Source organism: Prunus dulcis, chromosome 5, assembly GCF_902201215.1.
Source record: "Prunus dulcis chromosome 5, ALMONDv2, whole genome shotgun sequence".
NCBI classification, from domain to species: Eukaryota; Viridiplantae; Streptophyta; class Magnoliopsida; order Rosales; family Rosaceae; genus Prunus; species Prunus dulcis.
Genome location: NC_047654.1, coordinates 17032651 through 17059984, shown reverse-complemented (window position 1 = coordinate 17059984; position 27334 = coordinate 17032651). Strand labels below are relative to the sequence as shown.

The 27334-nt window shown below is 37.5% G+C and overlaps 5 protein-coding genes across 8 annotated transcripts; 3 read left to right on the top strand and 2 right to left on the bottom strand.

The window, feature by feature from the left end:
* Positions 1-88: 88 nt before the first annotated feature.
* Positions 89-1627, bottom strand: LOC117628018 (transcription factor MYB62-like). Its single transcript, XM_034360363.1, has 3 exons — positions 1285-1627; positions 1061-1190; positions 89-978 (listed from the first exon to the last, which is right to left on the bottom strand). Exons 1-3 carry the CDS (start codon positions 1439-1441, stop codon positions 315-317), a joined length of 951 nt encoding a protein of 316 aa, XP_034216254.1. The 5' UTR covers positions 1442-1627; the 3' UTR covers positions 89-314.
* A 3437-nt stretch (positions 1628-5064) lies between these two features.
* Positions 5065-6602, top strand: LOC117628581 (transcription factor BEE 1-like). The gene is made up of 6 exons (XM_034361066.1): positions 5065-5495; positions 5582-5704; positions 5846-5911; positions 6002-6070; positions 6162-6239; positions 6331-6602. The coding sequence occupies exons 1-6, from the start codon at positions 5076-5078 to the stop codon at positions 6421-6423; spliced, it is 849 nt and encodes a 282-aa protein (XP_034216957.1). The 5' UTR covers positions 5065-5075; the 3' UTR covers positions 6424-6602.
* Positions 6603-9867: 3265 nt separating this feature from the next.
* LOC117627641 lies at positions 9868-15349 on the top strand. 4 transcript variants are annotated; one of them, XM_034359806.1, is made up of 10 exons: positions 9868-10280; positions 10747-10968; positions 11186-11420; positions 11830-12020; positions 12613-12755; positions 12916-13093; positions 13247-13826; positions 14055-14167; positions 14487-14730; positions 14905-15349. In XM_034359806.1, exons 2-10 carry the CDS (start codon positions 10778-10780, stop codon positions 15130-15132), a joined length of 2103 nt encoding a protein of 700 aa, XP_034215697.1. In that variant the 5' UTR covers positions 9868-10280; positions 10747-10777; the 3' UTR covers positions 15133-15349. The 4 variants fall into 4 exon arrangements, with proteins under 4 accessions (XP_034215697.1, XP_034215700.1, XP_034215699.1 ...); XM_034359808.1 differs by having other exon boundaries at positions 9888-10280; positions 10732-10968; XM_034359807.1 differs by having other exon boundaries at positions 9889-10968.
* Positions 15350-15635: 286 nt separating this feature from the next.
* On the bottom strand, positions 15636-16656 carry LOC117628370 (VQ motif-containing protein 20). Its single transcript, XM_034360801.1, has one exon. It carries the CDS (start codon positions 16577-16579, stop codon positions 15866-15868), a length of 714 nt encoding a protein of 237 aa, XP_034216692.1. The 5' UTR covers positions 16580-16656; the 3' UTR covers positions 15636-15865.
* Positions 16657-20811: 4155 nt separating this feature from the next.
* Positions 20812-27069, top strand: LOC117626905 (synaptotagmin-4). The gene is made up of 14 exons (XM_034358705.1): positions 20812-21421; positions 22038-22112; positions 22209-22316; positions 22621-22653; positions 22762-22851; positions 23033-23158; positions 23482-23625; positions 24013-24420; positions 24918-25052; positions 25139-25354; positions 25449-25721; positions 25878-26009; positions 26149-26451; positions 26553-27069. Exons 1-14 carry the CDS (start codon positions 21221-21223, stop codon positions 26772-26774), a joined length of 2466 nt encoding a protein of 821 aa, XP_034214596.1. The 5' UTR covers positions 20812-21220; the 3' UTR covers positions 26775-27069.
* Positions 27070-27334: the final 265 nt, after the last annotated feature.

The following is a 27334-nucleotide window of genomic DNA, read 5'->3' as shown; positions in this document are numbered from 1 at the left end:
ATATGAAACTGCACTCATGGACACAAAATGGCATCAGAACCCTTAGTCTATTTGCATAAACGAAAGCTTAAATCAACAACTTACACTATTTTGAGTTTGGGTATAAAATTAACAAATGCTTTTCACTTTATGGATGATCTAGAAACTAATCTGTATAAAAAAAAAGTCATCAGTTGATTGAGGGTTGTCCTAAAAATAAGGTCCTCAATCTCTGTTTCTCTCTTTGAGTACAAAAAAAATAACCTCTGTTTCTCTCTCTCTTTTTTTTTTTTTCCTTTTTCTTTTTGGTTCTTTCTTTGATGGTGGTGGGGGTGTCAGCTCCTACTTTGCCACAATTCGTCCATGCTCCACATGCCGCATGAAAAATCACTGTCAAGCCAGTTGCTTTCTGCTACATAGCAATCACCAGCAGAGTTTCCAGCAAACCCTTGTGCTGAAACAGACCCCTGCAGATTGAAGGCTTCTATGTCATAGCTATTGTCGTCAACACAAAAGCCGCCCTTTGCATTATCATTGTTAAGTATGGCATGAAAAGGACTAGGAGGGCATTCTGGAATTTGAGACATCTTTGGCATGTCTATTGGTTCTGAAGGCAAAATGCAGGAACTGGTGCAGAACTCTGACTCTGCGTTCTGCTTTTGGATGCTATCCAAATTGTATATTGTTCCACTCATATTAAGAGCTCCCTGCCCAGGAATTTGTGAAGGTGATGCTGTTGCTGCTGTTAAATGCTGAGAAATATTGTCAAGAGGCTGCAAAGCCATCGGATTTTGGATTAACATGGGGGAAGAAAACGATGATTCTCCTCCTATCTTCTGCAGCAATCTTGGCATCCAAAAGCACCTGATAATATTTTGGAATTCTGTGCTGTTGGTGTCAACTTTAAGATGCCGTGCTTGTTTCTGCACCCTTGTTCTCCAGTAGTTCTTGATTTCGTTGTCCGTTCTACCCGGTAAATACTGCGCAATTTTGGACCACCTGCAATCACAAAAATGAATGATAAGAGAGTTCTGCCAAGTTTGAATCAAATCTGCACAAAAAAGCACACAACACAACACACCTGTTGCCCCACTTTGAGTGGAGGTCAAGAATCAATAGCTGTTCTTCTGGACTAAGATTTCCTCGCTTAACATCCGGTTTCAGATAATTCAACCATCTCAGTCTGCAACTCTTGCCAGTTCTCCTTAACCCTGCACCCCAAAAAATAAGAAGAAAAAGAAAAGATCAACAAAGGAAGTAATCAGCTTGCAAAAGGGTTATGGATTATATTAAGTGACTGATTACCTGAACGTTTTGCTAGCAAATTCCATCTGCCTTCACCATGACGAGCTATGTATTGAATCAGAAGAGTGTCTTCTTCAAGAGTCCATGGCCCTCTCCTTAGCTCACTTTCATCCTCGCTGCAACTTGTGCTACTTAAGCTTTTAGTATTACTAGACATATCAGCTAGACTTAAAGCAAACACAGCCAAAGCTCTACCGACTAGCAGGGCTGCAGGGCAGTATATATATATACCAAAATCTCTCCTTTTATTTTTATTTGACAGAAGAACAAAGAAATTGTATGCAAAGCCAAAAACTTTTCAAATAAGGTGACTTGTTGTAGAAGAACCACATTCTACATGCATGTAGGCTGTAGCTTCCACTAAGCTTCCATCCCCATTAGTCCATCGCTTAAATAAGAAAAAGAAAAGGGAATATTTCACCTTTTTACAGTGAAACGACAATGACCTTCGGAAGGAAACACTAATTAAAATTCTTGGTCAAGGTAAAACATGTTCAATTGTTCATAATTTCAAAACCGTTAATTTAAAATGGGTTGGATTAGATTATGGATTTGTTAAATAAATAAAAATTATAAAGAGACATAAAATGTGCTAGTGCCAGATAATGATGATAACACGATAAAAGCAAAATACAAACGAATTTTGGAAACTTTGATGGTGGGTGCAACGCATGTAACACTCCAACCAAAATGTCGACCTCTTCGATTTCCACACTTTTCATGACAAAATTAATAGACAGTTGTTTGCATATTGAAGGCCGATCAAACGTTTCTTTTGGTCATTAAGATAGGTACCTTGTACATCGTAAGCATATGTATGTCAGCAATAAAATTAAAAAGATTTATTTAGTAAGGAAAAACACATGTTTATTTTCGTGGACGAGACAAGAACAAGAACAAGTCCAAGATTCAACAAGGATGGAGAGACCAGACCACTCTGGAGACATGGTAGATTCTGGTTATGAAAATAAATATATCATTATATTTATATTTATGTTAGAAGGACGTTGTTTAATTGGGTTGACACCAGCCAGCCACGTCTCTTAAACCCAAGCCCTTAGCTAGAGGAGCGTAGTAAGCTTGTTGTTTGTGCCCAGGATAAGATTTGATTAACGTTAATTATGTTCTCTGAACTCAAACCCAAATGGGTTTGGTGCCAATGTTTCTTTTCGTTGCGTTGTTATTAGTTAGGTCAAGAAAGATAAGACATATTAAGATACAATATGTTGGATTGTTATTTAATTTAATAAATTCAATCTCAACACACTAAACGACGACCAGAATTCTTATCAATTTTAATTCAAATAATCGAGTCGAATAACACTCACCAAAGGTGTAATGTTTAGGGTTCAGTCTCAAGAGATGGAATAATAAACATATATTTCGAGCATTTAATTAGATCATGTTCTTACTTTGACCATCTGCGTAGAGTTTCATTCGTTCACTCAATGGAATATCATGCAACCTACCTATAAACGCTATTAATAAGGCCAAAGCAAGAGGTGGAAAGAAAGGGATGAGTTGTCAACTTCTTGAAAACGAAAAGGTTCATACAGTTTCTTGTTTCTAGATGATCCGCTGCACTGCAAACGCTCAATATGAAACGTGCTTGACTGACCAAAATATTATGGTATTATTATATTACAGCACTTACAAGAGTTGAGCGTATTGGTGTTTGCTTGTTGAGGGGGCGGCATTTTAAAGCTTACTAGGAATCTTAGAACATGCCTTTTTCTCTTTTTCTCTTACTTGGTTGCTTGCCTGCTGTTGTGAAAAACAGTGGCATTTCCTATGTGGTTTCTGTTCCTCCACACACCATCAACATCGGAGACAGAGATATGAAAAGAGGTGATAAATTGAGAAAAGTTTGCCAAATTTGTTTCCAGTGCAGGCAGCTGTATTTGACTATTAAAAGAAAAGTATACTATTCTCTTCTCTTCTGTATATAAATGACTATATGGTATGGTAGGCAACAGTGGCTCGTTTTTCTTGCAGAGTACTTGATGTCTCTGTCAATTTTTCTTTAGCTTAAGCTATAAATTAAAGTACCTAAAAATGGGCTTATTAAGGAGAGAGATTTTCATGCAACGGGGATAGTACTTTTTGCTATTCCCGACCAATAGTGCAATCACACAAAAGATAACTTTTCTATATGTCATTGTATTATTGGTTGGAGATAGCAAAACAATGTTATTTAGAAAGTTTTTTCTGCTTATTAAAGCTGGTGCTTACTTGAAGGCATATATCTTTTCGCTGATACATGTGTATTTCATATCACTTTGAAAACATAAGCAAACACAATTCATTTGATTGGTAACAGAGACAATCATAAAGTCCAAGTATCATTTTCAACAACAAAACTAGTATGACTTCAATCTTTTATTTGGAAATTATCAAAGACGTAAATCAAATCAAGGAAGAAAATGGGAATGCTCCATTATTAAGAAATAGTAATTAACTTTGGTGGTATCCATTATTAAGAAAATGGATATGCTCTATTTCTTTTTTCAATATACCAATTGGAGGGATGACAAAATTCCCTAGCAGGAGCAGCCACCTACTTACTTGTTCTATCTGCAGAAGCTTCAACACCAGAACAGAAGGCTGCTTAATCATGTGGACATAAATTAATTACAATTTAATTTGGATAGGGAGAAAGAAAGAGATTGTGATGTTGACCTCTATTTGATGGAGATAATGAAGCGTGATCAACGGTGACTGTTTCTGTTGCCAAGTCTGGATCTGCCAATGCCACATGACGGATGATGATTATACATCAGGAAAACAACAAATTTGATATCTGAATACACACGCAAACATATTAATAATTACATGTATGTACCTAGCAGGCTATCTGCATCTGCATCTGCATCTGCATGCAACATATTTTTCAGCAATATATTTTATCTGCACATGATTCACTACTTAATTCATATTCCTGCCTAACTTGCTTTCTCTGGTGCAAAATTGGTAATTATATAGTGACTGATTCCAGATTCAGCAAATTAACTCTTTATATCAAAAAGTTAACTTATAAACATGTTGGTGGCTACCAATATACTGTTAACTTACAGGAGTTGTTTAGTTTGACCTTGTAACAGTGACCAGTCAGTAACCAAATCTTAAGATAACAAAAAAGAAGTCATTAGTGATTGCGACACAGCAGCAATCAGTACTAGTAAGAGCTTCAACAAATCAAGGCTAAACATAAACTTGTTTAGATGCAGAAAACAGAGCTGTAAACAGACACTTGTCTTTGAAAAGGACTCCAGTAGTAGTTTTTTGACTTTTCTTTGGGTTGCAGGGGGCCTCCTCTGGCCCAAGCAGAGCTGTAAGCAGACACTTGTTGGACTTACCACATATCTAATTAAGATCCTCTAGCCCAAGAGAAGCCAAGCTTAGCTCTGTCTTCCTGTCACGAGATTATTCTGGGCTTTAATGTATTGTTCTATACGTTCAAAAACCTATCAGCACAGCTGCACCCAAAAGAAAAGCTTCAAACTTCTTCAAAACTTTTTCAATCCATTTCTTCTCTGGGCCGAGAGCTTACATGGACCCCTTTTCTTTTATTGGATTATATATCTCCTGAAATGGGGCCTACAAGGGAAGACAGAGCTCTGCCACGTGCCCACCTCAAAATGCTTTCCTCCCTCACTCATTCATGTTCAGGTAAATTGTTTAATGAGGTTACATGCTCCCTGGTCCCTATAAATACTAGTTCCACACCCGCATTATCCAAAAACCCAATTAAGCTTGTAGCTAGCAGGGGACTGTGTAAAATACAAAACCCAATGGCTGAATTCACAGCAGATATGCAAAGCATTGCACCTTCACTTCCTTTCTTAGATATTGCCCCAAACACAAACATGGAACCAATAAACCAGTATACAGATCAATTTAACCCAACTGTCTTGGACTTTTATTCAAGCTTGAATTTCCAGACTTGTATGCCTTTCTCCAATGACAATTACTTCAGCTCTCAGGGACCTGAGTTCCAGGGAAACTTGATTCAAAACTTTCCAAATTTTTTTGATCACGACAACAAGAGCAACCAGAATGATGAGGCTCCTACTGTTCAGCACCTTGTAGGAGCGGGAGCTGGAAATGGAATCCAAGAAAGCAAGAAGAGAAGAGCAATGGATGATGTGTCAGAGAGCAGCTCTGGAATCTCTACTCCCCCAGTTTCTGAAACTGGAGTTAAGAGGAAAAATGTAATCATTAAAATACTTTTTCTCTTATTTTGCCACTAAATTTCTCATGTTATCTGAATGAGCTAATTTGGTCTGTGTATTTGCAGCGCTCAGGAAGAGGAAAGAGACTCAAAAAAAGCAACGAGAAAGAAGATGAGAAACCAAAGGACGTGGTTCATGTCAGAGCCAGAAGAGGCCAAGCCACTGATAGTCACAGTTTAGCAGAAAGGGTAAATTTGCATATGATTCTTTAATCCAAATGAATACTTGTATTAATGACCTAGTTAGTTTTGCTAATTACATGTTCAGTTGTAATCTATTATTTGTGTGAATATGGGGTTGATGGTTGCTGCTGCTTTATTCTCAATCAGGTTAGAAGAGGAAAGATCAATGAAAGACTCAGATGCTTGCAAAACATTGTCCCAGGATGCTCTAAGGTAACTTTGATATTTCTCAGTAATCTTTATGTCTTAACTTAAAAAAATCTAGAGTCTATTATAATTTTGAACGCATTGATGTGATTACAGACAATGGGAATGGCGGTAATGTTGGACGAAATAATTAATTATGTCCAGTCCTTGCAGAACCAAGTCGAGGTTAGTTTGACAATTAAGGACCAAATTCTTGTTCTTGTTCTTGTTTTTGTTCTTCTCAAGCAACTAATCTTTAGTTTCCCTTTGAATGCAGTTCCTATCCATGAAGCTAACTGCAGCAAGCTCTTTCTACGACTTCAACTCAGAGACAGATGACACGGAAACAATGCAGGTACTGCAATTCCTCTGAAATTCAAACACTAATAATATGTTGGTTGTGTATGTTGCATGATAATGGAATGTTTTTATTTTTCATGTTGCAGAGTGCAAAGGTTTACGAGGCAGCAGAGTTGGAGAGAATGAAAAGAGAAGGATATGGAGGATATGGTAGCTTCCACTCAACTTGGCCCCACTGACTTCAATTTTGGATGAAACTGGATGCCATTCAACACGTGAAGATGCTCCATGTCCTAATACTTGCATCGCATTGCAGCATGTTATTCATTTTTAAAATCCAATTTGTCCCCACTTCATGCTATTGCTATGTCTGGCGCAAGTGGTGGAAAACCAAAACTTGTAACACCCTCACTCATGTGGGCAAATTTATCAACATTAATATACAGTCAAAATTTTCTCCCTAATTGTGGTTCTATATCAATTGCAGTAATTAACTTTACAGACAATGCATAAATTAGCAAATCCAATTATCTAAATCAGATAGATCAAAAGAAATATAAAATCAAGTTGATGTAAATGGAGTAAATATCATTTACTTCAATGGGCAAACATAATTCAGCTTGGGCCACATTTATGTATAACTAAAAAAAAGGTTATCAATCAAGCGGGGTTACCACTAGGGGTGGTTGCGGTTTGGTTACAACAACTTTTCAATGAAACCGTGAATCGACCGACATATTGCGGTATATCACAATTGTTGGTATAGGGAATAACATAATATTTCCGAATTTTCTATCAGCAAAAAAAAAAAAGTATGTTCATGCTTTAAAATAATGTTGAAATAAGCAGAACTTTCTATTATTAAAAATAAAAATATATATATTCTTTAACTTATATACGGAGAGAATGAACTTTATTATTAAAAATAAACCAATACAATTAACAATACTGCTAAAGCACAATTAATCAACTAAATAGTTGATTGCAAGTTAGAGATTATCTCGACAAACCCACTAATAACAACTAACAAATTTACCAACACAACCGATGAGTTGCAATACTAATTGAAACCCAAGTTCCTACTAGATAAAAGTTTAATTATTTACTAATTAAGTTATATTAATTCACTAAATATTCAAATGATATTTCTTCAAGGCTAATATTTTTTTTTATAAAAACGATAGAGGAACTTCAACAGATTGGCAGAGAATACACTTCATTATTAATACATTCAAAGTATAGGTGAGTCCCACGGACATGGAGAAGATGAGGGAGAGAGAGAGGGAGGAAGAATAAAAAGAAAAAAAGAAGAGAGAAAGATTCATCTAAATGATGAAGTCCTAGCCTCTATTACTTAATATAAAATAATTATAAGTATTTATTTTAATAATTAATTAAATTATATTGCGGTTTGCGGTATACCGCATTATTTGAATATGCGGAACCACAACCGTAATCGCATACTACGGTCGGTTCTATAAACCGCATATTGCGATCAGTTTTCGTGATAGGTCAGTTTAGATGTGATAAAACCTCGATTGGTATTTGCAGTTTTTGGTCTAAAATGTAAGCCCTAGTTACCACAGTGGTTGTGGCCCTCCCCCTTACTCCTAGCTTGGCACCTAGGTTTCTTTCCTCCCAATGTAACCAAAAAAACAAAAAGGGTTATCAGTCTGGAGGTAAATAAGTTGAACAGCCCCTTAGTCTGAAACCAGATTGAGTCATAAACTATATAAGTGGTGGATAAGCAGTAAGTTGTCAACTTGATGATTAGTAATAGCGAGTACATGTTGTCTAATGTGTGAACGACATTATTGGCATCAACTTGTAAGTTGTGTATATAAGATCATGGGAAATTTGGAAAACTGAGACACATATATCTTCTGTCTGGTAAAACATTGGAAGTAACTCACTGGCACTTAATGGTTTGAATACGACCGATGAACCAAATTCGCTTTTGTAGTAAGCAGAGACAGATGGCCAAAGTTTCAGAGACTTGAAAGGGACACCTGACAAGCAAAGCAACTTCTTGACTTGAATCCATCATCCAGGGGGGTAAGAAGCTGTTGATCCCACAAATAGATGGATACATGAAATCTGATGGAGGTTGCCAATTCATGTGGTGAATGATTAGAGGGAGAGAGAAGATAGACAGGATAGTTTTTTTCTTTTGTCTTCAAGTTTGTTGTGAGAGGAAGGAAAGGTGTAGATGCATTGCATCCATGAAACTTGGAGGGGCAGAGGACAGCTAGAATGGGCCAGAGCATGGGCAATGTGGGTTCTCCCAGCTTCTCAAAATGATAAGGGCTTTTGAACCTCCTCCATCGAAAGCCACTTTCAATTTGTTTCTCTTCTTCATATCCCACTCAAAAACTCAATCTTTCTTCTTTTCTTTGACCCCCCCTTTTGACCAGGTATATGCTTTGTCTTTTGGAGCATATGCATGAACAAAGAGGAAGAAGATGATGACTCAAGGGTCCCATGGTATAGTTAATGGACAGTGCCAAAATATTCCCAACTTGGATTGGATTGAGTAGATCACATATTAGGTGTAGTTGGGAAAGTAGTAACAACTTATATGGGCAAGTTCAAGGACCCTAGAACAAATACAACTTTGGAATTGGAAGTGGAAGATGTTAGCTTCTCCAAAATGTTAAATCATTGTACCACCCACTAACTACTACATGGCAAAACTAAAAATAAGAATAAGAAAAAGAAACCTAAACCTCCCTCTAGTGTTTAGTGTGTGCATGCATGCATCTCATAGAGTCATGATAACACCTGCACTGCATATAGTCGTCAATGTAATTGGATTCACCACTACCACTCTAATCTAAAATAAATGGTGATGGTTAAGCTAAAACTAAACATACCCCATAATTAATCATTACTTTAATTAGTACCTCTGCATGCAGGGCAGCATTGGCTAGGGAAACATGTTGGACTGTTTGTAGTATTTGTTTATGCAGAAGGGACTGCAGCAAGAATTCCTAGAATTGTTTTAGTTTCTGTCAGCCCAGTTGCGACACATGGATGGATGGATTTGGTTCTTGTGGAAAGGTAGAAATGGGAGGCCATGCGGGCTTTCTTATTTTTCTTCACAAATGGGCTCTAATTAAAACGCTACATATTCAACCGAGGTGGGCTTTTAGTTCTTCACATCTCTCCGACAAAACGAACATGAGAAAAAAAACAAAAGGCCACCTTTTTTTTTTTTTTTTGAAGCAAGAGGATGGCTGCTGTTAAAAAATTTCCGAATCTGAGCTAAACAAGTTGATGAAGATATGAAGAAAGATTATGTGATGATGGACAGAAACTCTCATATAATGAGGATAATATTGTTTTATTATTTTTAATTAATAACATAATGACATATAAATAGCATTATTTTGTTATTCTCGACTAACAACATAATAACATATCTCGAAAATTGTAAAATAATGTTATTAAGTTTTTGTGTGTGATGAGGATCAGATCAAGCCCAAAAAATAGAAATAAAAGGATGATCAGACCAATAATGATGTGATGTAAATGGTGGCATTGTGCACTGTTTTGATTCGATCAGTGTGCCACGTGGCAAATATTTGGAATGACACTTGGCGATATCGATTTTGGTTTGATCGTATGATAATATCGACTGCCGTAACGCATGATTCATGTCCGTGTATTAGGAAAAGAAGAAATTATTTTACTGAACCCACCGAAGTATCCACTGCACCTTAGCTCATTCGATCCTAACCCGCTACCGCTTTCTCAACGAAGAAAGCTTGAGATGACGAAAACTCCTTTGTCACTGTTGCCGCGAATTCTATTCTTATCCAAGAATCAGAGTTTTCCTTCATGTATAATGATATAATAAACCCCAAACCACGACAGAATAGTGATGCACCTTCTACGTGGCTGCTCGGACCGACTCTTCTTTGCTTTAGCAGCACATGTTCTTGTTGTTCTGTTAATTTCGGAAATTGGTGAAGTGGGCTCGTAGATGCTGGTCCAGAACGTGTGGTTTTTGTGAAATGTTGCAGAATTTTGGAGAATTTTATCCTCAAAAGCTGAGATTGCTGAGAAAGGGGCGGGCTTGAATGTGCATTTTGTTGTAAGTGTTTTATCTTGTGGCTGGTAGTAGTTGTTGGGTTTTTCGACCAAAAAAGTAGTTGTTGGGTTTAGGTTGTTGCTGAAATTTGATTCTTGGGGTTGATTGATTTTGGTCTTGTGGTAAGTAATCTAGAATCGGTCTGTGGCAAGTTAAAGATATTGGTAATGTTATTGCTGAAATTTGGTTGTTGGGATTTCGAATAGCAAGTGATTTTGCTGATTAATCTGGTTGTTTATGTGAACTTGCTGGCTCGGTAGATGCTGTAGTTTCTGAAATTTGTTATCAACTTATGATAAGTGAGATCATAATATTGAAAGGCTAAACTTTACTGACTACTATGAAAAGTAATTCAGAGATTGAAGGGCTAAATTGCGTTCTATGAGGGTTTGACAGTGGTGTTGGTGAAATTGGGGTCATCAGTTAAATTTAAGAACTTTGACATATATGATAGTGTGTTCCTTTACAGTTTAAATACATAGTGAGGGGGAAAACTAGGGATGGCCATGGCAAGCAAAACCAGAAATATGCTCGAGAATCTTGTACGAGAAGGATCCTTTAAATGGTTGCTTGGAAATCGAAGCCCTTTTGATGAAGAATTGGAGGAGATGGGAAGGTCTCCCTCAGCCCAGACCAATTGGGTACCAGAGCTATCTCCTATTGCAAACATAGTTGTCCGTAGATGCTCAAAGTAAGTTTGCAGCTGTGCACCTTATACTCTTTTTAACTCTTACAATGTCGCAGTAAAAGTGGATGAAATTTGTGCAAGTTATGTTCTTGGTTCCATTAGAACCTTATTGTTCATTGTTGAGTGCTTCATATGAATATCAGGCTTCATAGCTTACTTGCAAAATATGGTCACTAGTTTCAAGAAATGATTTGCCAATAATAACAAATAAATTATGCAGAATCCTTGGTGTTCCTACAACTGAGCTTCGTGAAGGCTTCAATTCAGAGGCTTCTGAATCTATAAAGCTTCCATTGTGCTATGCAAAAAACTTTTTGGAATATTGCTGCTTTCGAGCACTTGCTCTGTCAACTCAAGTAACAGGTCATCTGGATGACAGAAAGTTTCGACGCCTGACTTATGACATGATGCTAGCTTGGGAGGCTCCAGCTGCAACAAGCCAAGCTATACTAACGGTAAGTTTTAATTGTTTGTGAGTTTTGCTGTTTCCTTTTTCTTAGAAGCTTATATCTTATATGGTTGATATTTTGATATTTAAATCCTGATATATATTGTAAATTGTTGAAATCATAAGTTAGAAAAATCTCATGTTACCCTACCTTATTGCAATTTTCATTAGAAATTTTTTTCCCAGTGCTTGGAGATGTCTATGCCCATTGTTACTTGCATTGCTTACTAAACACTTAAGTAGGTTAAGTTCCTTAGTATGCATATCAGTGATATCACTATATATACATCTCTGATCTTTGTCAAATTCTTTTTAATAAGAAGTGTTTTGACTGTTTGGGTAAATAATAGTTTAGTGTTCAAGGGATTATTTAGCACTCTGGTTTATTTTAATTTTAATGTCTATGTGTCCATTAGGGGCCCACGGCTTTTGTGCAGTTAGATGAGGATTTATCAGTTGGGGTAGAGGCTTTCTCTAGAATAGCTCCGGCAGTTCCTACTATTGCAAACGTCATTATCAGTGAGAACATATTTGAGGTGCTTACAGCATCAACTGGTGGAAGGCTTCAATTCTCCACATATGACAAGTACCTAAGTGGACTAGAAAGGTACACACTCTCCATTTGAGTTTTCATTTTTCTCCCTCTTTCCCCCTTTAACTTGCTGTTTTCCCTTTCTATTTTTTATTTTCTTTTGGGTATACCTGTATGCTTCTCCAGGGGCCTTAAGGGTTGAGGGGAGGGAGGGAGAGGAAGGTGGAGGTTGCTATTATCCTTTTCATTTTTCTGAATTTTAGGAATCAACTTTCTCTCTGAACTGCTGACATAAGCTATTGTTTAGATGGAAAGCCTCTTTTGTTTGGTGGTGTGCACATACACACATGCACACAGGATAGGCAGCTAGAACTTTATAGATAAAAAGAACAGAAATACGAAAAGAGATAAGCAATCCACCAAGGCAACATATTCAATATTCTATTATAGCTGCACTGGCAGAGAGTTGGGGTCATTCTCAAGTGGATGTTAATTGAAATGGATCGTATGATAACCAAGAATGCATACTTTGGTTAGTTGATGGAATTCAAATTCCACAAGGGATTCGCTAAAGTTCAAGTTTATGGGATTTCTGGAAGCATGTTTCTTGTACCCTGTACCAGACGTTCATATCTAGTTCTACGATTTTGAAATTTTTCTCATACAGAGCAATAAGGAAAATGAGGACCCAATCAGAGTCATCACTTCTTTCTGCCATGCGATCACCAAGAGGAGAGAAGATTCTGGAAGTGGATGGAACAGTCACTATCCAACCAGTTCTTGAGCATGTAGGAATTTCTACATGGCCTGGTAGGTTGGGGACTGTTAAATAATTTAAATACATAATATCAAATCCATGTCATTTCTTCTTATGGCATTTACTACGCATGAAGATAAGTAATTCCAAATTAACTGTGTTTTTATAATCCAGTATTTAGCCATTTTTTTAATGTTTATCATTTGTGAGCAGGAAGGTTAATTCTGACAGACCATGCGTTTTACTTCGAGGCTCTACGTGTTGTATTTTATGACAAGGCAAAACGATATGATCTATCAGATGACCTAAAACAGGTTGTGAAACCTGAGTTGACCGGCCCATGGGGTACTAGACTTTTTGACAAGGCAGTCTTTTATAAATCAATTTCATTGTAAGTTATGCATTACTTATTTGTTTTGGCGAGATTTGTTTTTTATATACTTATTATTGTTTTAGTATCTAAACTTGTTCTGTGATCTAGCCATTGAAGAAAGTCTTCTTATTAGAACTTGATTATCAACTTTCCGTAGTGTTTCTTCTGTAGATCAGAACCAGCTGTAATTGAGTTTCCTGAGCTGAAGGGGCATACTCGTCGTGATTATTGGCTAGCAATCATAAGGGAGATTTTATATGTTCATAGATTTATAAATAATTTCCAGATCAAGGGGGTTAAACGGGATGAAGCTCTTTCAAAGGCTGTGCTTGGGATTCTGCGACTACAGGCCATTCAAGAAATTTGTTCTGCAAATCCTTTACGCTACGAGGCTCTTTTAATGTTCAATCTTTGTGATCAATTACCAGGTGGAGATTTGATACTTGAAACCCTTGCAGATATGTCAACTGTAAGGGAATTAGATAGGTCTAGCTATTCTAAGCCTGGAGGTGGAATGTATTCGATCTCAGCCTTGGATATGATTTCTAACTTGGGCTTTGCATTTGGAACAAGTTCTAATAATTCTGTTGAGGCTGGGCTTGCCGTGGGTGAGATAACTGTGGGAGAAGTTACTCTGCTGGAAAGAGCAGTTAAGGAATCTAAAAACAACTATGAAAAAGTGGCGCAAGCACAAGCAACAGTAGATGGAGTCAAAGTGGAAGGCATCGATACAAATTTTGCAGTGATGAAGGTATTTATATGTTTGATTAGTGATCCCAATTAGTGGACAGAAGACGCCATAGAATCTCTCATATCATTCCCTTTGAGGCATTGTTTGCCATTAGTCCTTTAATTTTTACTGTAAATAACCACTTGATGCTTATCACATGCCCTTGGGCGATGAATCTGAATCTACTGCACTCTTCTCTCACCTAGCTTATGAGTTGCTCCATTTTCTAAATCTATTGAGTACTTGCAGGAGTTACTGTTTCCATTTATGGAACTGGGGAAGTGCCTTCTTTCTTTAGCATTCTGGGAGGATCCAATGAAGTCTTTGGTTTTCTGTGGTGTTTTCACTTACATCATTTGCAGGTAAACCGCCAGTTAAAATTTCACTTTCTTGCTTTACTCAATAATCTTTATCCAGACTTATGCAGGAGCTCGGGGGGCAACATAATTTCGGGTTATAGAAAACAACCCCTAGAAATGCATTCTGTAAAATATGTTACTAAATTTCTTAAAAACTCTATGGGATGGGAGAGAAATGTGGCCTGGAGAAAGCGGGGTAGCTAGAGAAGAAAGAGACTATGGACAATGGGGTTTCTTAGGGTTTTGATGCTCTTCTGTTTCTTTCCACACAGCACACTGGTAGGCTTCTTTTCCTGTAGGCTTACAAAGGTGTGTATTTCAGGGGATGGCTGAGCTATGCCTTTGCACTTATGCTTGTCTTTATTGCGGTCTTCATGGTCCTCAGCCGATATTTTAGCCAAGAGAAGTCCATTCATGAGGTTAAGGTGTTAGCACCTACGGCAATGAATACAATGGAACAGCTTTTGGCTGTTCAGAATGCAATTTCCCAAGCTGAAGGGATCATCCAGGATGCGAATGTTGTTCTTCTCAAGATACGGGCCTTGCTACTGTCCCTTTTTCCTCAGGTTCCTCTCTCTTTTTGTCCTTGCTTGGTTCCTCCACCATTCTACTATGGCTAATATATTTACTATAAACACATCGACTTTGGATTATGTATGCTCGTAGTAAATTCTATTGCTATATTTGACCTTTTGGTAAAGTGCTCATACTTGGTTGGGTTTTTGTGTAATGGTGATCAGGCAAGCGAAAAATTTGTGGTAGCTCTTGTGGTTGCAGCTTTGACTCTGGCCTTCATGCCCAGTAGATATGTTTTTCTATTAATGTTTTTGGAGATGTTCACGAGGTATTCGCCTATGAGAAGAGCTAGCACGGAGAGATGGATGAGAAGATTGCGAGAGTGGTGGTTCAGCATACCGGCGGCTCCCGTTATACTTGAAAGAGAAAAGGAAGAGAAAAAGAAGAAATGATGCTGTAATTATTTGTATTGTATGTTTATGTAACGGTTTCTGTGTCACATAGAGAGTAGTGAGTGTATATCTTAACAAGGAAGGAAGTCGAAATAAACTCATGAAAATTAAGAAAAATGGAAAAAAATAAAAAGGTTTGGTTTGTATCCCTGCTGTTCTGTATAAAGTTGTTAATAATTAGAATCCTGATCATAAAATGCAAATGTGGGTAAACTTATCTCTTCTGTCCATTTTATTCTTAATTTTAATTAGGATCTGCTTCTACTCCGGCTTTCAGTTTCGGTATCCAACTGGGAAGGAAGGATAAATCGTAGAGCTGCTGCTGCAAATGTAAATCAATCCATCTATTTCATTTGCATAAACAGAAATTCAAAGGGAAGAATGAAGCAAGAGAGAGGAACCAATATTGTGTATAGCTTAGCTATTTATATATATATATATATATATAATTAGATTAAAATATAAACAACAGTAACTATGAAGTGATAGGAACAAACAAACGCTAACTCAAATTTCAACAGTGTTTTGACAATATTCATTCACAGAAAAAAGTTCTACCCCAGAAAATTAGAACTTTTATTGGCAGCTGACATGACAGGCACCCATATTTATAAATAAATAAAAACCAAAACCAATAATCAAACATTAATTCTAAACAAAAAGAGTGAAAATCCTTCCCTTAATTTCCTCCTCATGGATCGTCATGGATCGTGGATAATGATGATGATGATGATCATATTGTAAAAAGGTGGTTGATGGGATTGGAGCTAAAGAAATCGGCGGCGTTGGGGGTAAAAACCGGAATCCCTCCGATATAAGGATTGGGCGGCACAAAGCATGAATTCATCTGAACATGCCCATCCCCTCCTCCTCCTACGCCTACGCTGACCCCTAGATTAATATTACTATTAATAATATTTGTGCTGCTGCAATTCTCCTCCGTCGTGATCACCGACGACGAGTCGTTATCCTCGTTTCTCATCACAACCTTGGCGCCCTTACCACTCATCATCTCCTCCTCCAACAAACCCTCCCCCCTCTCGGCTTTCGTCGTCCTCTGCGGCTGCTGCTGCTGCTGCGGGGGCGCCACTTGTGCATCTTCGTCGAAGCGCGAGAGGCCCGTGAGTTTCTGCACCAACGCCATGAAATCCCGCGGATGCGTGTGTATGATCTTGGGCGAATGCGTGTAGATAATGACCGGGTGGCGCTGCTGCTGCTGCGGCGGCGGCCTCGCACCAGCAGATCCCGCCACGGCGTTCACTAGCGATGACGTGGACGAGGAGGCGGACGAGGACGGGGAGGAAGAGGAGGAGGAGGGCGATTTCTTGATGAAATGGGAGTCCTTGTTGATCTTCAATGAGGGAGGCGGATACAAACCATTATTATTATTGTTATTGTTGTTTATGATCACGTTGACGTCCCTTTTGTTGGTTGCATGTGGGCTCATTGTAAATATATCAAAAATATGAATTTGGCACTTGCGGGGACACTTTTTTTTAGCGCAAGCAAAGCAAAGCGCATGCAAGGGCCTCTCAAAAGTACAAGAAATCAGATGAGGGTGAAATATATATAAGCATGGGAATTTGGAAAATAAAGGAAACGTACGTGTGCTCAAGAGGGTGATGAAGCCTTGCTCCTATTTAGGTGGGATTGGTTGAAACAAATTTAGAGGGTAGAATTTTGAAGGAAGCTCCCTACTCAAATCAAATGTATCGTGATCATGAATCGAGTGCGGGCATGCCTATGATTGGATGAGTGGAATTGGCTCTCGTGTTTTGCCATATGTGTGTTTGGATGGATGGATATATGTATTTAAAATGTGTGTGCTGGTGGTTTCCGACATTGTGGGATTGGGCCAATTGAGGTGTGCCAGATGGGATGACCGTTGAGATATGTATGGGATGGGAGGTGAGGTGTTGGAATCTGAGGACTTATCGGTGGAGCAGTTGGGAGTTTTTTTATTTTTATTTTTTCCGAGTTCATCTTCTAGGAAGCTGGGGGCAAAGACAAAGCAGCAAGATGTTCTCGTGTTTCTTAGGTAGCTCTCTGCCTCTTTCTCTTTACGAGTTGCATCCATTTACACGCTTTCCATGCATTCAAATCTCATCTCCCACTTGGACTTTCAACCCAGAAAGAAAAAAAAACAGAAGGCTTGGACTCTCCAAAAGCAAAAGCTAGAGGAGAACTTCTAAAATTGGTTATGGTGCCAATTAGCAGGTGGTTTCAATTTTCTTAGTTAATTAGCAAATGAGTGAAAAAGAGAATAAAATACAATTGCCATCTACTTCCTGGCAGCTACTCCTCCTAGAAAAAGACTGCTTAATTAAAGCTTTTGGTGTCCAAATGATTAAGGCTAATTGTTCGACCAAAACACAGTTGTGTCACTAACTAGCTAGCTAGCTACACAGTACAGGATTATAAGTCAATCCTCTCTCGTCCGAACCCAATGTCAACCGCATTACCTAGCTACCTCATTTCTTCTGCCACTAGCTCCAAGTTGGTGGTATGCCGTCTGTCCCATTGGGCCTAAGGCAATGGCTTTAAACAGTGATTCTTTGTTAAAACAGGGCTGCATGCATGGGAATGGGATGGGCTAGGCAGCTCGATCGGCCGCATTAATGAAATTTCTGCTGGTGTTCACATTAATTCATGTGATCAAGTACGTGTGTGGTTTTATAAATGGATTCTCCTTCTCAAAAAGTACTCAGCTAACTACATGTACAAGGAGAAGGAATATAACTGACGCGTATACGAAATGAAGCTAGTGCCAAGCTGTAGTCCATAAAGTCACATAGTTGATTGAATCCTTGATATAAATATAGATGGTCCCCGGCCAGGGAAGAAACCGAAGAACATGTCATGATTAATACATATGCGGTCCACCCACCAACAACTCATAATCTGTGCCCTCCTTCATGAGCTATATAGCTTTTCTTAAACATATATACTTTTCTCTTTACATTTGATCGAAACAGAGCACGCAGGTTGAGAGAGTGACGCGCAGGAAGGAGCTCGAGCTTTTGCATTTAGATTTCGTGTATTTATCCGCATTTAATTTAATCTCATCATCACAGTAATCTAATAATTCAATAAACTCATCTATGATCTTCTAGTGCTGATCAAACATCAGTCAATTTAAAAGATGAGTGGGGAATATCTCATCTCATCGTCCCCCACAGTGATGATTTCATTCATATAGGATACAGCTGGCTGGTGCTGATAAAACATCAGTCAATTTAAAAGATGAGTGGGGAATAATATCTGATCTCATCATCCCCCACAGTGATGATCGAACCGTAAACTTGATGATCTCATGATTATGACGATGTAATTTTTTATTTCTTCTTTTTAGTGTGCCTAATTTGACTCATATTTGAATTGAATGAAAGAGCTTAATCCATCACCAGAATGAGAGACATAAAGTTGGAATGATACCCGTACTCCACTCCCTTATGTTCACACATTGAAATTGGATAGATCATTGTTAATTATTGTCATTATGTGTCTATGACATGTGCTTCTAGAGAACTCTTAAAAAAATAAAAGTCTAGGTCTTGGCTGTGTCTGGTATTTAATTAAAAAGTTAATTTCTAATAATATTGTATCATCCTTGTAAAGTATATGTGAATATATTGCATGATCAATCACTTTCTCTAATCTAGTCTTGACCCATAGAATAAATAAAATTACAAATAAAGTCACTTTATTGCAAAGGAGATGAGGATAATAAGGATGGGTTTAAACATCTCCTTTTTATTTTTGTTGCCAAAGTAAAGAAAGAGGGGGAAAAACTCACACACATTACCAATCCAACACCCTTTTGGTAGGTTTAAATGTATTCTTATCATCGCTTTCAACGAGTAATCATTCTAAATTTCTCAAAAAATACATGATGTGCCATTTTTAAGCGGTATATGCATATTCTTGATTGTTGCACCTTATTATATAATCATTTTGTATATTATGTTTGCAATTTATTCAATTGCCATCTTTATATTCTTTTATATTCATTCTCAATTGTAATGGATATACGCCTCACTTTTTAAAATGTTTTGTTTTCTTAAAGTTTCATTTCTTTTGATACAAGCAATATTCTATTTCAATCTAATTCAAATTATGAGAAGAAAAATTTGAACTCGAATGTAGAATGAAAAGTATATCCACTCTAATTAATTTGACTAAGTATATATATATATACATATGCAGAATATAATTGAAGGTTGACGCTAACTTAATTATTGCTTTGTGTGGAGGCGGTAGGTGGCCAAGTTGTCGAGAAATTATACTGTGATACGGTACTACCACGTGGCAGTGCCATGTGGTAGTACGGACTAATAAAATTATGACATCTGGCATTACGGCGTTAACAGTCGTTCTAATGAAACTCCTCTCTCTCTCTCTAATAACAGTAATGCCAGATGTCATAATTTTATTAGTCCGTACTACCACATGGCACTGCCACGTGGTAGTACCGTATCACAGTATAATTTATCCAAGTTGTCTTTGTCTCTTGCACCACCAAACAACCATGTTTAAGAATCAAATTAAATTAGATATTTTCCACAATTCCTGAACTCAACTTGATTAGTCTGAGACGTCGAGATTTATAGCCAATCTCGTCTGACTTGCTTATTATTATTTTTTTGCCACACTCACTTATTATTAATTTACTTCCCTACTATTTTTTAAAAATATTTTCCCATTTTATTTAAGCTGAGGGAATAATAATCATGTGAAAAAAAAGCATGACTGGTTGACCATGGTTTGTGCTGGTCAATGGGGTTACACAAACACAGATTCGAATGCTTTTTGGTCCTAGAAGTTGGAAATAACCCTTAGTAAAAGTAAAAACTTAAGATAGTTGGTGTCCCATGTAAAGAGACACACACCCACCAAATCTAGATCCATGGATTTCAGGCTGTACGGTCAACGGACGGGGGCTCAAGGAGTTTACACTAACGCTAATTTGCTAATTTGAGCGTGTAATCCCAGAGAAGTACCTATGGTTAAATAAATACTTCAACACCTTTGTTGTATTGTCCCTTCTTCCTATTTCATTCCGGAGATATGTGAGTTTACACAAAATATAATTTGCGCATGTAATACATAATCCAATCGCTTCACAGAGAAATGTAAGCGGTGAGAAAAATATTTCCCTATTTCCGTTGCATCGCCCCATTTTTCCTATATGTATCATTCTTTAATAAGTTACATAGCGATAAAATGACAATGCAACGGAAATCATGTGGTTGCTCCCAAATGATGTCACGTATGGTGTTCCACATAAATACAGACGTGACGTGGCTGGTTAGTGGAGTTAGCCAGCTTCAACGTCAATGCCCAAACTGCCAACCAGTTCTGACAAGTACAGTGCCTATACGTCCCACCAGGTCAAACAAAACGGGCGCATCAAAAGACTTGGTATAAGCACATTATCAGATGATTATCAACCGTTGGATCACTCCAGCATCAGACTCATAATCCAATCAAGCCAAGTAGATTCTTCTATTTTTCTTAATGTGGGTCCCGCCCAGCCTGCCAATCAGAGAGCCGCAACAGGAGTAAAAGACGGGTTCTTGGTGGGGGCCCACATAGATAAACGCTAAAGCGGGGACCAAAAGCGCTTTTGAGTTTCCATAAGCTGTGGTAATACGGACAATTTAGCCCACGCCTCGTTTCATAGTTGTTAACAAAAAAGAAAAGGTTGGGCTTTTTTCTCCTCCGTGTCCCTGGCTTGACTTTTCCTCTCTTTCTTCTCTCTCTAAAAATGGAAAGGCAAAGCCAACTGCTTCAGATTTCTTTCTCAACTCTTTCACCGTTTAAGCTTCTTCAACTGGCAAAGTATCTGAAACAGTGAATATATTCTTCAACTTTGTCCGTTTTCTCATAAAACCAAGTCTAAAACTGATCAGGAATTTCTTAGCAAAAAGAAAAAAGAAAACTGATCAGAATTTATTTTCCCTTTGTGGGTTTATTCTCTTCAGTGCTTTTTCTTAATAAAGGATGAGACTTGGTTGGTTCTAGTTGTTATATATATGTAGAGTGAGAGAGAAGAGAGAGAGAGGAAAGTAAAGTCTGAGATATCTGGATGCCTGCTCAAATGAGTAGAAGAAAAGTGAGAGGCTTGAGCGTTGAGGATGCTGTTGAGTTCTTCAACTATGTGATGGAAGAGAAGCCTTTTCTTCCGTTTTTGATACCTCTGGTTTTGTTTGCTTGGGGTATTGAGAGATGGGTTTTCTCTTTCTCCAATTGGGTTCCACTTGCCGTTGCTGTGTGGGCGACTATACAGGTTTAATTTGCTTCTTCTGTTTTATATTTGTTGGTTATGCAAGTCTGGAAGGAAGAATTGATAGGTCAATGTGACTTTTGGTCTGGAGTTTTGAAGTGTTTTACTCCTGCTGGCTGGTTTTATTGTTTGTATTATAGTTCTCTGTCAATTGGTGTTGTGACTCTGTTCCTCTTGTTTTCTAATAGAGTCTTGTAATTTTAAGTTCAAGGCAGTTCGTCTGTAGAGGTGGGAATCTTATCATTCCTTTTCAAGATTTCCATTGGCTCATAAATGATATGGAATTTAGAATTTTTATACAATGGTTGTGATTTATTTTCATTTATTACTGATTAGTGCCCATCATTTTCGATTCTGTTTTGTTTTGGCAACTGTTCCTGTTCTGTTGCGTTTCACGTCTGAATACTTTGCACCTCAATTTTACTAAAAAGATGCGTGAAGTTGTTTCCTTATTCAGTCCAAATAAAGTTGTTTCCTCATGTTGAGATGTAATGTTTTTCCAAACTGATGAAATTAGGACTTTGAAGAGATTATATTGAAGATGGTCCTTTTTATAAGTATGATAACTATTGGAAATATACTTGGATGTAACATAAGCTGTCACTTATTCTATCTGCAGTATGGGAATTATCAGCGTCGGATACTGGTTGAAGACTTGAACAAGAAATGGAAGAGAGTCATACTGAACACCTCGGTGCCGTATTTGTTCTCATTTTTTTCCCTTTTCTTTTATGAAATTTTAGCTTATCAAAGCTGAATTTTCTCTTTGTGATCCTTTTGATTTATATAGCCCATTACTCCACTGGAGCACTGCGAATGGCTGAATAGGCTACTGATTGAGACATGGCCTAACTATATGAACCCAAAGCTTTCAATAAGATTTTCATCCATTGTTGAGGTGAGAATATTCTTGTCCTTTTATTTGATGTCAGGCTAAATATGGTTTTTAAGATTTTCACTTATGCCTAGTCAATGTCTGAATGTTCTTGCAGAGCAGAAAATTTCAGATACTCCTTGATTGTATATTTTCCTAGATGTCATTTGAATTCAGTAACTGAATGCTTATAATGCTGAAAGAAGTTTTGGTCATTATCGTTGCCATTTTGTGCTTTTAATAGGACGTCTCAGTTTGTCCATTGAACATGCACAGAGACAAATTTTGTCAATGGATCAAGCTAATTGTATAAGTTTCTTTTGTGCAGAAACGGTTGAAGCACAGAAAATCAAGGCTTATAGTAAGTAATCTATTCCTTTGTTTGTTTATAAAAATTTGAACCTTTGAATTCATCAGTACTATATGCTATATTTGAAGAGTAACTAAAGAATGACCATTTTTCATGTAGGAAAGAGTTGAATTGCAGGAGTTTTCATTAGGTTCATCCCCGCCTAGCTTGGGTCTCCATGGGACTCGTTGGTCCACTTCAGGTGATCAGGTTTGGTTTCTATTTTATTTATCAAACTTTATTGAGCATGATTTTATGTAGTGTTTTGTCTTGAACTATACTGTTTTACATCTGCTCAGTGGTTCATATTTATTCTTGAAGCAAGGATATTGATATATCAGTACTAAATTCCTGACATCTTTGTATACGTTGTCTATGCTTATTTTGACAGAGAATCATGCGTTTGGGTTTTGACTGGGATACAAATGATATGAGCATTTTGTTGCTTGCAAAGCTTGCCAAGCCATTTATGGGGACTGCACGGATTGTTATAAATAGTCTCCACATCAAGGGTGATGTATGTAAAGTAGCCGCCTTTTCTATTTTTCTCATACAGTTCAGCTTTAAAGGATTCTATCAAATGAAACTAGTTACATAGACAGGCAGACATGCATTATTTATTCTTCGCCAAGATTTTTTATAAGTAAACTACAGATCATTGGGTGCAGTCTTCCTGTTATGTATTTTGTAATACCATATTTAAAGGGAATTCTGTGAACGTAATGTCATATTTCTACGAGCCTACAATATTCTACTGTTTATGAAGACACTGATTGTTTGGGAAGCAGTTTCAGTTGTCTTTTTCCGGTAGTTATTTATCCACTAAATTGCCTTTTGCAGCTTCTCCTGATGCCTGTTTTGAATGGGAAAGCAATTTTGTACACATTTCTGTCAGTTCCTGAAGTGAGGATAGGAGTTGCCTTTGGAAGTGGTGGAAGCCAATCGCTGCCTGCTACAGAGCTTCCTGGCGTTTCTTCTTGGCTGGTTTGACTCCTAAGCATGAAAGTTGATTTGTACTGCATTAACTTAAGTTCAGCTGAATTAATTCTCTAGAATTTGCCTCCTTAAAAAGATTATTCAAGACTTTTTGGTACTAATTTGATAACCCTATCTACAAAGCTTCTTCCCATGAAATGGTCATGGAAAGCTCCTTCTTCTATAATCTTTGGTCTAATAATTATTCTATCACCGGGACCATCACAATGGTATTTTTGTCTCTAAGAAACTGTATCATGTTCATACGTTAGTCTTGCTGTAAATAAACATACGACCTTATATTATTGAAAACTTAGATGGTCAAAACCATGCATCAGCTACATTTTTTTTGCAAAGCTTGATAATTTGACAAATAATATATTGCTTTCTCTGCAGGTTAAACTTTTTAGTGACACCTTAGTTAAGACGATGGTTGAACCTCGCCGCCGTTGTCACACTATGCCAGCTGTAAATCTAAAGAAAAAGGCCGTTGGAGGCATTATATATGTGACAGTCATCTCAGCAAGTAAACTTTCTAAGAATGGTTTGAGAGGAAGCCCATCCAGAAGGCAATTTGATAAAAGTTCAGAAGAGCAGTTTGTTGATAAAGATCTGCAGACATTTGTGGAGGTTGAACTTGAAGAGTTAACTAGGAAAACACGTGTGAGTTTGGGCTCAAACCCTAATTGGAATTCGAAATTTAACATGGTGTTACATGAAGAAACAGGAAATCTTCGATTCCATCTATATGAGTGTACGCCAAACAATGTGAAGTATGACTATCTGGCGAGTTGTGAAATTAAGGTACTATCCTTAAGATGCAAAAATTTAATTATTTTCAAATTATAGTCATGGTCAGTAAAATGATATGTAGTCTTTGTTTCTTGGTGGTTTTTGACAAGTACTTTTTGAGTTACAGTTTGATACATGCGACGTGCAAAGCTGAAAAATGTGCTTAAAAACCTTTGTTGAGTGTTGTTCATGTACTGTATTTCCTAAGCCTGTAGTAGGGTTAAATTTATAACCAAAAAAGGGGATAGGTAGCACAATTTCCATTCCAAATTTCCAATAGAATTGTTTTGGTTGAAAAGCTGAAATGTTAATTATGCTTGTCATTTTCGAGAAGTGACTTAAACTTATCCATGACTCCAATTGACAATGCAAGAAACACATGACAGCTAGCTAATGATGCATAAAAAGTGTTTTTCCTTACTAGCCCTTAGTCTCAGTATATATTCTCCGCACAGAAGTCAACAACTTGTTGAGTGTGAACTAAGTTGAACTGTTCTTCCTGTGAGCAGATAAAGTATTGTGAGGATGATTCAACAATATTCTGGGCAATAGGACCTGACTCTGGTGTGATAGCGAAGCATGCTGAGTTCTGCGGAAAAGAAGTTGAATTGGTTGTTCCGTTTGAGGGGGTCAATTCAGGGGAGGTAACATTTTTAAAGTTTTATGACTGATTTCTATATCTCTTGTTTTTCTTTAATTTTAACAAGTTTTTACTCAATGCATCATATAGTTGACAGTGAAGCTTGTCCTAAAAGAATGGCAATTCTCTGATGGTTCACATGTGGATAACTCTCTTGTTAGCTCACGAAGATCACTTTTTGGGTCATCAAATTTTCTACCAAGAACTGGAAGGAAAGTGAACATAACTGTTTTGGAAGGAAAAGATCTTGTTTCGAAAGACAGATCTGGAAAGTGCGATCCATATGTTAAATTGCAATATGGAAAGGTAGTTTTTTCTCTTCCCTTCATAATTTCCTTGGATGTGCAAATTAAAAATTAACATTATAAACACCATATATGCACGGTAACCTTCTTTTCAGAGTCTCCAAAGAACAAGTACTGCTCATGCTTTGAGTCCCATCTGGAATCAGAAGTTTGAATTTGATGAGATAGGAGATGGTGAATACCTGATGATAAAATGCTACAATGTAGACACATTTGGTGACGACAGCATCGGCAGTGCACGAGTTAATTTAGAGGGACTGGTAGAGGGGTCAATCAGGGACGTTTGGATCCCTCTGGAAAAAGTAAATTCGGGAGAATTAAGGCTTCAAATAGAAGCAGTCAGAATTGAAGGCTCTGAAGGATCAAGGGTATGGGAACATAATGTTTCAGTCTGTTTGCTCATTCATATGTGTGCGGATCAATGTTACTGCTATTATCAGTGTGTTGATGGCTAGATTGTTCTGCTATACTGTGTCTTGTTTAATTTGGTTCTGTTCCTTTGTTCCTCTTCTTGTCATGTTCAGGCTGCGGGTTCAAATAATGGTTGGGTTGAACTTGTTCTCATTGAAGCAAAAGACCTTATTGCTGCTGATCTGAGAGGGACAAGTGATCCGTATGTGAGGGTTCAATATGGGAACTTGAAGAAAAGAACAAAGGTTTGAGCAATCACATTCATAGTGATGATCGTTTTTATGTTCTTTGTGATCTCTTATTACTTTGCTATTGGTCCCAAAAAGAAAAATAAAAGAACAGAAAGAAAGGTCTCTTCTAGATGCTTGATGTCTTGCCTTGCAGGTTATGTACAAAACTCTAAATCCCCACTGGAATCAGACCCTGGAATTCCCTGATGATGGCAGCCCCCTACTCTTGCATGTGAAAGACCACAATGCATTACTACCGACGTCAAGTATAGGTGACTGTGTCGTGGAATATCAGAGATTGCCTCCAAACCAGATGTCAGACAAGTGGATACCCCTTCAGGGTGTGAAAAGGGGGGAGATCCATATTCAGGTCACAAGAAGAGTCCCAGAGTTGGAGAAAAGATCGAGTTTGGATTCTGAACCATCTATAAATAAAGCACACAAAATCTCCAGTGAGGTGAGAAGACTTGTTTTCCATTGCTAGATTCTTAGAATTTTTACGAAACGACTTCCAACAGCTTTTTTTTCTTTCTTTCTGACACTCGTGAGTTTGGTCAGATGAAACAAATGATGATGAAGTTTCAGTCTCTAATTGAGGATGGCAATCTTGAAGGGCTGTCAACAGCAATGAGTGAGTTAGAAGCCCTGGAGGATACACAAGAAGAGTACATGGTTCAACTTGAGACTGAGCAAACACTACTTCTTAACAAGATCAAGGAGCTTGGCCAGGAAATTTTTAACTCATCTCCTTCTCTTAGCAGAAGATCATCTGGAATCTGAGCCACTCTCTTTTCAATTTTGAGTTTTAACCTAAATGGTTATTTCTGGGGTGTGTGTGTGTGTACATATATAAATTAACTCCAGTTAATTAACATGAAGACCTTTACAGATAGGGAGTACGTATATGTACATGGAGCCCTAACAGTTGAGGTTCATCACCATAAAGCTGCATAATTGTATATGGGTCATGTCTTGTCATGGATGCTTGATCAATTTTTCTGCACCAAATCAAGGCCTTGGCCATTTATTAGCTCTTTTTTTAAATAAAAAAGAGAGCATTTCTTTTTCTGCGTAATTGTATTTTTTTAATATTAATATATATATGAAATAAAGAGCTTTTTAACTTTCTTTGTACCGCCAAGGAATTTTAATGAAAATTATTAACACGCATATATATAGTGAGATGTATTTAACATTACTTCAAAAAAAAAAGAAAAAAAGAAAAGAAAAAGAAACTCTCAAAATCAATTGTCCAAGTAATGTAAATCACGAGGAGTGCTCCACCGATAAAATTATACAGACGCGCCCTCCCAATCAAATTCCATAGGTATATATATAGA

What these genes read in the sequence shown, in the direction of transcription:
- LOC117626905 (XM_034358705.1), top strand. Translation starts at nt 21,221, where the DNA reads ATGCCTGCTCAAATGAGTAGAAGAAAAGTGAGAGGCTTGAGCGTTGAG. An exon ending in GATTTTCATCCATTGTTGAG is followed by an intron (nt 22,317 to 22,620) that starts GTGAGAATATTC and finishes TCTTTTGTGCAG; the next exon opens with AAACGGTTGAAGCACAGAAA. An exon ending in ACAGAAAATCAAGGCTTATA is followed by an intron (nt 22,654 to 22,761) that starts GTAAGTAATCTA and finishes TTTTTCATGTAG; the next exon opens with GAAAGAGTTGAATTGCAGGA.
- LOC117628018 (XM_034360363.1), bottom strand. Translation starts at nt 1,441, where the DNA reads ATGTCTAGTAATACTAAAAGCTTAAGTAGCACAAGTTGCAGCGAGGAT. An exon ending in TTTGCTAGCAAAACGTTCAG is followed by an intron (nt 1,191 to 1,284) that starts GTAATCAGTCAC and finishes TTTGGGGTGCAG; the next exon opens with GGTTAAGGAGAACTGGCAAG. An exon ending in CACTCAAAGTGGGGCAACAG is followed by an intron (nt 979 to 1,060) that starts GTGTGTTGTGTT and finishes TTGTGATTGCAG; the next exon opens with GTGGTCCAAAATTGCGCAGT.
- LOC117628581 (XM_034361066.1), top strand. Translation starts at nt 5,076, where the DNA reads ATGGCTGAATTCACAGCAGATATGCAAAGCATTGCACCTTCACTTCCT. An exon ending in GTCACAGTTTAGCAGAAAGG is followed by an intron (nt 5,705 to 5,845) that starts GTAAATTTGCAT and finishes ATTCTCAATCAG; the next exon opens with GTTAGAAGAGGAAAGATCAA. An exon ending in TTGTCCCAGGATGCTCTAAG is followed by an intron (nt 5,912 to 6,001) that starts GTAACTTTGATA and finishes ATGTGATTACAG; the next exon opens with ACAATGGGAATGGCGGTAAT.
- LOC117627641 (XM_034359806.1), top strand. Translation starts at nt 10,778, where the DNA reads ATGGCCATGGCAAGCAAAACCAGAAATATGCTCGAGAATCTTGTACGA. An exon ending in GTTGTCCGTAGATGCTCAAA is followed by an intron (nt 10,969 to 11,185) that starts GTAAGTTTGCAG and finishes TAAATTATGCAG; the next exon opens with AATCCTTGGTGTTCCTACAA. An exon ending in TACTGTCCCTTTTTCCTCAG is followed by an intron (nt 14,731 to 14,904) that starts GTTCCTCTCTCT and finishes AATGGTGATCAG; the next exon opens with GCAAGCGAAAAATTTGTGGT.
- LOC117628370 (XM_034360801.1), bottom strand. Translation starts at nt 16,579, where the DNA reads ATGAGCCCACATGCAACCAACAAAAGGGACGTCAACGTGATCATAAAC.